The sequence below is a fragment of the Lactuca virosa genome, chromosome 7, assembly GCF_052849685.1.
Source record: "Lactuca virosa cultivar CGN04683 chromosome 7, Lactuca_virosa_CGN04683_v6, whole genome shotgun sequence".
Lineage (NCBI taxonomy): Eukaryota > Viridiplantae > Streptophyta > Magnoliopsida > Asterales > Asteraceae > Lactuca > Lactuca virosa.
Window position 1 is genome coordinate 111,692,697 of NC_136432.1, and position 10,367 is coordinate 111,703,063.

A 10,367-nucleotide genomic window follows, 5' to 3' on the forward strand; every position below is an offset into this window, starting at 1 on the left:
TATATTTTCTATTTATGTTTAATTAATATCAGTTTGAATATATAACAATACATTACAAGTAATAGTTATAAGTTATTACATTTAATATAAAACTTGTCAACAAAATAATCAGAAATGTATGAATCTAAAACTTGAAGAACCAAAACTGTTACGTGAAAATTTGACACTAAAATCAATCTTGGTGTTATATTATCCATTTTTATTACAAGAATGTAATAAATAATACTGGGTAGAAACAAAAATATGAAAAACATAATACAAAAAAATAAGATTTGATGTTGGATTAAAGATGCTAAAGCCTTATTTTCGAAAGTCTAAACCATATGTTTACATACAGGAACAAAAGTATACAATATCCGTAAAATAAAAATAAAAAACAAAAAAATATTCATATTCATATTTAGTCTTAAATTTAAATGCACCAAAATTATAGTTTTGAGAAAGGAAAGGGAGCTAAAGTGTCAATTCCTTAAACTTTGGGCATGTAACGTAACGGCGTCGTTGCCGCCGTACTCGCAGATGATTTGCAACTCAGAAACCCGAGTACTCTCCCCGAACATCTCCGGTAATCATCACTTTGGCTAACCGGAAGTGCATCACAGGATTCTGTAGAAGGAAAAAGTGGCTTCGAAGGAGTCCGGCGAACCTGCCGGCTCTTCATGTCCCGAAGATCCATCTCCGGCGGCGGCACCTTCACTAAGCCAAACAAAAGAACGTACCACCGTGAAGAAGAAGATTTCTTTCCCGAACCGTCACGAAGAATCTCCGGCGCTGGTTCAGAACTCATACTTGAGTTCCTGTGCAACGTCTTGTAATCCAATGACCGGCTGTTTCTAACGGGTGGACTCACGGTGGTGCTTTTGACCGCTGACAGTGACTCCGACCGCCGGCAACCTGGAGGTTGTTCTTGTTTCTTTCTCCGGTGAGATTTCTCTTTTTGCGGTGGTGGATTTTTGGGGTGGCGTTGTTCGTCTATGGGAATAAGTTTACCGCAGAATATGATGTCTTCTGCATGAGACATCATGTTTTTGTCGGAGTAATCACTCAACCCTTCCCGGAAAAACTCAAAAAATTCATCTGTTGCTAATGATGGTGGATTCCGTTGATCTTTAAAGCTGGAGACCCCAAGATCTTGTGTTACTGGGAAATCGGTGAGGGAAAGTGTTTCCACTTCGGCTTCGGCTTCTGCTTCTTGATCATTTTGAAGATTGTTATGGATAATTTCGTCACCCATTTCACACAGTAATATGGTGTTTGTGTGTATTTAGAGAGAAAGTGTATGGAGATTGTGAAATGGAATTGATAAAGAACAGAAAAAGAAATATAAAGGGGTGTGGATGGAGGACGAAAACAAAAGAGGGTTATTCTACAAACTTTCCATTTTGAAAATTCATATTTTTTATATTATTGATAAAAATTGAATACTTACGGTTTTGATTTAAGTTTTATTTATTTAAATTAATGGAATATGTATACAACATAAGTTCAAAAAGATAACCTAGAAAATGCTGAATATTCACTGTATTTTTTTTTATCAAATCTAATATATTTCTAAACTATTTATTCTATTTATTAGGTTACAATCCGTTAAAACTACGGATAAAAAATTTAGAAAAAAGATAAAATTTTAAAGCTCTTAAAACAATTTTTTTTGTTCTTTTTATATAATTATAACAACTCTTTTTAGGATTGATAAAAAAACATCAATTTTATGTAACCGTTTAAATATTAATTAAAAATAACGATCGTAGACATACAAACAAACATCTAATGTATATAAATATAACTCTTCGCAAAATTTTGATATTAATGATTACTTTGATTACCAAAACAATAACCAGGTGGCAAATTCTAAAACAATGAAACGACATTGCCCTTTCATGGAAAAACCCATACCAAGTGACAGAAAACCAAAAAACAAAATCAAAATACGCTGTCATTTCATTCAAAAACACCATAGAGGTGACAAAGAACCAATATATATATATATATATATATATATATATATATATATATATATATATATATATATATATATAGAAATGGTGCCTGTGTAAAAGATCATATAAATGGTTCGTGTTTAAAGATCGTATTTATATATACTATTATGGTGGCGAAGATGAGAATGAAAAAACAACACTAATGAACATGATGGTGAAGTTTATGCTGAAAATGCCACAAGATGAATGTATATACATGAGGATCCGTATAATTTACAACTTTCATCTTCTCTCTTTCCACATTTCTTCCTTATCTTCATCTTTTCGTTAACAATGAGAAAATCATCATATCGTCAAAAATAATAAAAAAAATCCTATATGAAAAAAATACAAATATGTATAGTGAATGAACCAACATATTAGCTTATCAGTAATGGCCGAAATATTAGAGGATGTTTTGGGAAGAAATTACCTGTCAAGCATCTCCAAAGGGTGAACCTCCTGTAATAACCAGCAAGGCTCAAGAATTGCCTGATCTCCGTTGGTGTTCTCGGGGTTGCCCAGCCCTCAATTGCCTTGATCTTGGAAGGGTCCACATATATCCCTTCTTCACTTACAGGGAAAATTCTACTTTGAAAAGGGGTTTTACTTCTAAATTAAACGAGTTTATGTCGATTTAAACTTACATGAATTACTTTAAGTATGGAAACACATTACCATTATGAACATTATAAGTACAAAACACACACATATTCTAGGTCCTGGGATTTAGGACTACATGACTTTTATAAGGAAAATATTGGATTTTCTTTGGAAACACATTACCATTATGAACATTATAAGTACAAAACACACACATATTCTCGGTCCTGGGATTTAGGACTACATGACTTTTATAAGGAAAATATTGGATTTTCTTTGGAAACACATTACCATTATGAACATTATAAGTACAAAACACACACATATTCTCGGTCCTGGGATTTAGGACTATATGACTTTTATAAGGAAAATATTGGATTTTATGGAATCATACTCTATCGTATTTACAAGGAAAACGGCTTTTTCCTCAAACAAAACTCTTATGAACTCACCAACTTAATTGTTGACACACTCTTTCAAAACTACTTGTATTCTCAGGAAATCAGTGAAACAGGAAATCAACAGCATTTTTAGGATGGGACGTTAAATCGTCAAACAGTTCATTTTGTCATCATAATGTAATTGATTTGGAAACATGTAAACATATACTATGGTGTAACCTTTTCAATTATATTTATGATGATTGTATTTACTTTGAGCACTATTATAATCGTTGTTGTGATACTATACATGAAGTCCTCCACCCCCGGACGTTTCCGCCATCCTTGGTTTGGGGGTGTGACAGATTGGTATCAGAGCACTGTTTATAGTGAACTAAGTATATCGAACCACATAAGATATACAAACTATAAATGCATTGGGACTAAAGTCTCTGATTAAACATTTTCAAAAGACTATACTTTTAGAAATAAATAGTTTCTTGTTAAAGGTATACATGCATGCATACATACTAAGGTCAGCATCATTCTAGAACAAAACAAAAGTGGTGATTGTTGAACGGCACAAGTAGGCTTGGGGATGTATAGTCAGGTCTGGGAATGACATAGCCTGATCAACTATGTCTAACCCAGAAGTGATTAGCATATGCCCGAGAATGGTTGTGGTGTTGCAACAAGTCTAAAAACTTACCAATTCTATCTACAAAGAAACATCAAAAACATAAGACAAACATTAAAATACTATAGGAGTATTTGGTGATACTATAACCAACTTATGTGAAAACTAAAGATCCCTATTAGTAGGTCTATAATGACTGAGTGCATACGCTAAGGTTATACATAATTAAAGATATTATAGACTCAGAATCTATGACTATTGCTTTATTTTCTGTTCCTTGTTTGGTTGTGGACTTAGAGTAGAGTCATTTATTTGAAGGTCTATTCTATCTCAGATTATGTATAACTGGTATGCACTATGTGATTATAGACGTGACTAATAAGGATCACCCCCTATAAGTAATTATAGGATTAGACATCTATTAATTATCTCTTCTACCTCTCCTATTCTCGCACGTATAACATAGCAAGATTCTACTTACCAAGCGACCCCTACTTTCCCAATCAGGGAAATGGTGGATGGTTATGAGAAGAATCAGAAGAGGAACCGGAGGTGACCAACCCTCCATGCATAGCTAGGGTTCCCGCGAACCGTTTCGACTACATCGGACCTGTGCCCCGTTGGGCAACCGTGATCGAGGGTTGGAGTCGACAACAATGACAACAATCACCATTTAGAGACCAACGAGGTTGCTATGACCTCAACCACGGGGGACCAACTGACAGAGCCCTCTCGGCAAAGACCCGACAGATCGCGAACATCGGGGATTAAAACAGGGAGACTGCAAACCGAGTTCGGAAACTACGCGCTACTACAGACCCTACCATCTCACGTACCCGAGACTTGGAAAGAGACTGCTATTTCAGAGACCAACTTTCTTTTTGGTACCTTATCGCCGCTCGGGCAGAGGCAAAAGAGTAACAGGATAGACACACGACATTCAAAGAGAGAATGGTTGCAGCCAAGCGTCGATTGGCAGAGCTGCAAGGTGCATCGACTTTGCCTCAGGCATCGCAAGGGACGGATCGTCATGAGTAAAGTTCATACTGCTCACAAGACCTTGTAGATTAGGTTCATGAGTATGCGTTGGTGCTACTCTATTCTATGTGTAAGCTCAACACTGCGATTTTAGCGGTTATACTAATCGGGGGATCTATTTGCTGTCAAAACTTTTCCTTACATGGATGTGAGGTAGACCTGCATCGAGGTCAAAATTTTCTCTGAGACCATAATTACTAGAATCATATTAACAAGATGGGCTTAGGACATACCTAACAGACTCGAAGGTCTATTTAGTCTTAATTATATAACTAAGCATACATCAATTGGTCGTAAGAAGGACCTAGCTTGAATCAAATTACAAGGTTTCACTTGGATACAGAACTACTAAGAACTCATAAGTTTATTATGTATAGACTCTCATTATGAATTGCTTTCAGAACACCATAAACACCGGAATACATTACAATTTGAACTAAGATAAACTTAGTTAGAAAACTCGCGATGTATAGCCATTCTAAAAACTCATTATCATCTCACCTTTAAATATTTTGGTTGAAAGGTGCCTTCTTCGTAGACCTATAGGGTGCGATCATACCAGCACTAATGCACCGGATCCCATCAGAACTCCTCAGCTAAGTGTGTTGGGCAAGGATAGTAACTTGGATGAGTAAATTTAACATTCGTACAAAACCTACTTCTACCCATTTCCGTAACTCCATCTCAGGAGTGTTTAGCAGAAACACTAAGAATAGTACAGCAATGTGCAAAATTTATATATGTGAATATAAATCGTAAGAATGCAATTGAGATGATCATCCCCACTCACGAAGTCGTTTTTCATCATGAAACAGAACTATGTCTTCACCAAGAGGCAACCAACCAACTAGCAAGGGGCCAACCCTGCAGATAGACTCTACTACTTTTCAAGCTGCAGTCACGACAGCCGTGACAGCCGCCATGGCGCAAATCAATGCTAACAATGCCAGCGGAGGTGGAAGCGATGCCGGAAATACTAATTGCTGCAACAATAAGGGACACCGGCGAGTGTCTACCAACAAAGACACCTCCGACCACAAACCTAAGAGTAATAAATGAAAGTTTTGGAACAAAAAGGAGTGCAACCTATCTCAAAGATTCGCTACAAGACAACAACCCATGGCCACCCTTGCCATTACAACAGCAGTCACGACACATGCCTCGACACTAGCCACAAGGTCTGTCACCCAAGCACCGGCCAGACCATATAATGGATCACTCCCAAAGTGTAACAAGTGTGGCTTCCATCACAATCGGGTTTGCCGGGTGATGCACTGTAAAAACTGCAACGAGAACGGACATACTGCCCGTTTCTGCAGAAACCAGACCCAGCACCTCGCTTCAACCACCAACACCAGGGTAGGCCCAGTATGCTACCTATGCGGTGAAACGGGACACTTCAAAAGAGACTGTCCAACTGAGAAGAATGACGGGGGAGCAGGAGGAGTGTGACGAACAAACCAACAGGAGCAACAAGGGAACCCTATTAGGACTTTTATAATGTTTCCAACGACAAAAACGTTTGAGTTCCATATGTTTGTAATGAATTTGGTATGTAGCTAAAATTACCGTCTTTCAAAAAGTAGTTAAAATACTCTCTCGTTCAAATCAAATCAAAAACACTCATATATGACCTTAGGATCATTACCGGTGAGCTGTGACGACTTTGTGCCTACATCGGGGTTAATTATAATCAAAATACTAAAGACTTAAAGCGAATAATTCCGTCTTGACTCCTGTTCCATGTCTAGTAGTGGGGTTAGGGTGGAGCCACTCACTCGACGATTTCACCAATATCAAATTACATGCGACTTGCATATACCGCTCGATCATAGAGTGACCTGTCGGGAATCATGATATAAAGTATCATTACTAGATATCAGAACACACTCACTACCAGTGCTAGCTGCTGTGGTATGAATCATCTGCAGTAATAATAACATCGAACGAAACGAAACACACTGAAAAGAAACACAAGATACTCTATCACTCTAACGAACATCTCTTGCGAATACAGCTTAACACATGTTTTACCTAAAAAGATACCGTTGTCGCCATCCGATTTCGGTTGGTATAGTCCTCACCTTCCCGATTAAACGACTACGAAAGGTCCCTTCACCTAACCCACTGAATATCGAAACCTTCGTCTCTCATAAACACAAATCCGACACGGACCTCCGGGCCATCTCTCGCTATGAAACCCCAAAACACTCACCAGAAGAGTATTATACCTTCTGAAACCCTTCCACAAGTGTTTCCAGAAGACCCTTCGGGAATATCACGCATGCAGCAGATAAGGTTCAAGCACAGAAGCTTGGGACGAATACGGTTAGTCTATCACTACTAAGTGTATACGCGAGGATAATGTATAATTAAGATTCTACGGACGTTGGATGTGTGTTTCCGCCCTATTTCCTGTTCCTTGTCTGGTTGTGGATTTGGGGCAGAGTCACTCATCCAACTGTCTTGCCAACCTTAAGTACATACGACCTATATGTGCAAGTTAATGATAGATAGACCAGGTACGAGTCCTACCATGAACTTCGGGACAAGGCTACCCAGGAGGGCAAGTGAACGTCCTATCATCCGAATAAGTCTAGTCGTGTAAACCGAACCCATATGTTCCCTACCGATCCAATCCGACGAGAAACACTAAAGCAGGCCCTATGCAGCGCTCCGTGGAGAAGTTATCACTTATGACCTAGTACAAATCCGAGAAAGGCTGAAAGCATCTCGGGAGCATGGCAAAACCCGGATAAGTCTTATCATTTATATAAAAACGCAGAGCTTTTACTAGTGAATCTATGATGGCTAGTGTAAACATTATGGTCATATATCATTAAGATTCTATGGACTTAGAATGTGTAATTCCGCCTTATCTCCTGTTCCTTGTTTGGTTGTGGGCTTAAGGCGGAGTCACTCATTCGGGTGCCCTTGCAATCTTAATGATATACGACTAGTTTACACCAAGCAATTATAAAAGATCTGGTAGGACTTATATAGCAAATTTCATCACAAATTGATAAAGCATTCGTAATACTAGTACTCACTAATTACATTATAAAATGTTCACAGTGGTAACAACAAGGATAAAACGGAGAGCATAAAGGCACACGTAGAATACACTATCATTCCAAAACAATAACTCCTTTCAAATCGACTCAGCTCAAGTTACAATAAGAAGTTCCAAGGTCGTCATTTAACATCAGGCGGATTGGTCCCCACCATAATCAATTTCTTGTACTACGAAAAGTTCCCCCATCTTTCCTCCAAATTCTTGAAGTCCCAGTCGAAACACTAATTTCGGGACGAAATTCTTTCTAACGGGGGGATAATGTGACAACCGTCAATTTTTGGCCAAGTCAAAGTCAACTAAAGTCAACAAGTCAAACGGTCAACTCATCTAACCCTTGTATATTAGGGTTTCCATTACGTTTCTTATTGTACAACTCGCAATCCTAATACAAAGTATCACTTAGAGTTTTCACGTGTTCAGAAATTCTAAACCCTAATTAGGGCAAGTGATGAAACTATTCGATAAAACATTATTCCTTAACCCTCGGGGGCATATAACAATCATAACGAGACTTAACGAGGTTTACAAACCTTGCGTTACGAAGCCAAACACTTAAAAAGGTCGCAAACGAAGTCTCTCTCAATCTCTTTCACTTTATCTCTCTCTATTTAAAATCTCTCCCAAATTTCTCCAAGTGTGTGAAATCTCTCCCAAATCTCTCTCTGTATGAGAAATCTCTCCAAGAATGTGAAATCTCTCCCAAATCTCTCTCTGTATGAGAAATCTCTCCAAGAATGTGAAATCTCTCCCAAATCTCTCTCTGTATGAGAAATCTCTCTAAGTATGTGAAATCTATCCCAAATCTCTCTCTGAATGAGAAATCTCTCTAAGTATGTGAAATCTCTCCCAAATCTCTCCAAGTATGTGAAATCTCTCCCAAATCTCTCTCTGTATGAGAAATCTCTCTAAGTATGTGAAATCTCTCCCAAATCTCTCTCTGAATGAGAAATCTCTCCAAGTGTGTGAAATCTCTCCCAAATCTCTCTCTGAATGAGAAATCTCTCCAAGTGTGTGAAATCTCTCCCAAATCTCTCTCTGAATGAGAAATCTCTCCAAGTATGTGAAATCTCTCTCTGAATGAGAAATCTCTCCAAGTGTGTGAAATCTCTCCCAAAAATCTCTCTCAACTTCTTATAATCACTCGGGGCATCCCGACCCTTAATTTAATCGAAAACGGAAGTTTACGCGAAAAACCCTCTTAAGGAGCCGAACATTCTTACGAACCGAACCTCCTGAGAACCGAAACCACCTCCTGAACCGAACCTACTAAGGAACCGAAAGTAACCTTCTGTCCGAGAGGCCACCTTCGGTCCGAGAGGACTACCTTCGGTCCAAGCCTTCACCTTCGGTCCGAGATGCACAGCCTAAGGAGCTGAACCCTACTCTCGGTTCCCCCATCAACTTTCGGTTCAATGGGCTGGGACCGAACCTCTGGCCCAGAATTTCGGAAATTGGCAATTTTTGCCCGGTTTTCAGTATTTTTAGCGTTTTGAGCCCGTTTTTCATGATTTTAACGCGGAATTTTCACCCAAAATCATATTTTAACATATAGAACCCCATACTTCATAATTAATCACGTTTTTGGGGTAGAACCCTTATCCAAGAAGAGTGGGTGGGATATTATTGGTGGAGTGTTGACTTTACTTTAGTGTATGACACAAGCAACCACCCATGCCCACTCCATGACCAGCCCTTGTCCTTCCACCATACATAGTCCTTTCATTGTACTCTTTCCATCATTTTTCCAGCCACATCCTTGATCAAATGCTGGAAACTCCCCTCTCTCCTCACATTTCTCTTATTTCCCACCAAAGAACAAACTTCATTCTCTCTCACTTTCTCTCTCTAAATTTCGAGATTCAAGGCTATTCTCCAAACTTTTCTTCTACTTTTGGTAAATATTATCATCCTCCATATGATTATTTCACTCCTTTCTACTCAAATCATAGGTTTCTTACACAAACTTCATCATATTTGTGTTAGAACTTCGAATCTTCAAGCATCATCTAAGTGTTCTTGAGTTGAATACTTCTTTTCTTCATCATACATCTACTGAAATCACTCAAGGTGAGTTCATACCCCTACATTTTTATGTTTTCTTCAAGTTTTAGGGGGGGGGGGGGGGGAATACAAGTTAAAACACCAAGAACACAACTAAACTCAAACAACAGCTTTCATCAGAAAAGTGGAGTCTTATTCACGGACTGTTTTGACTATCTTAAACTTAATATCTTTCAAAACTGTTTAATATGCAAATATTTCAGGTTCATACCTTTAAAATGACTACTTTCACATCTCCATACGATTGTTCTACGATTTATGGTGATTTTTACAAAACTGCCTATCATTTCATAAACGAATTCGGACCAGTCTGTGAATATGAACATTTTAACACAAGTTAAAAGACTTCTAAAAATCATAATAAAAATTATGAATAAACTAGACACATTTTGTGAACTCTCAGAATTTACGGATTCAGTTTTCGACTTCGTATGATTTTTCTATGATTTTTCTAAAACAGTGTATAAAGGTTAAAATCTAGTTAACAGCTTACAACTTTCATAACACTTTGTATTATATTGAGCAAAGTGCATAACAATAAGTTCTAAATATCAAATGTATTTTCTTGTTAGTTTATCATCATAAACTGAAAT

General features: G+C 37.9%; 1 protein-coding gene across 1 annotated transcript; it reads right to left on the reverse strand.

Annotated features, from left to right (window-relative positions):
- Positions 1-231: 231 nt before the first annotated feature.
- LOC145125357 (uncharacterized) lies at positions 232-1,282 on the reverse strand. The gene has a single exon (XM_079060816.1). It carries the CDS (start codon positions 1,232-1,234, stop codon positions 470-472), a length of 765 nt encoding a protein of 254 aa, XP_078916942.1. The 5' UTR covers positions 1,235-1,282; the 3' UTR covers positions 232-469.
- Positions 1,283-10,367: the final 9,085 nt, after the last annotated feature.

Coding starts and splice junctions, on each gene's coding strand:
- LOC145125357 (XM_079060816.1), bottom strand. CDS start 1,234: ATGGGTGACGAAATTATCCATAACAATCTTCAAAATGATCAAGAAGCA.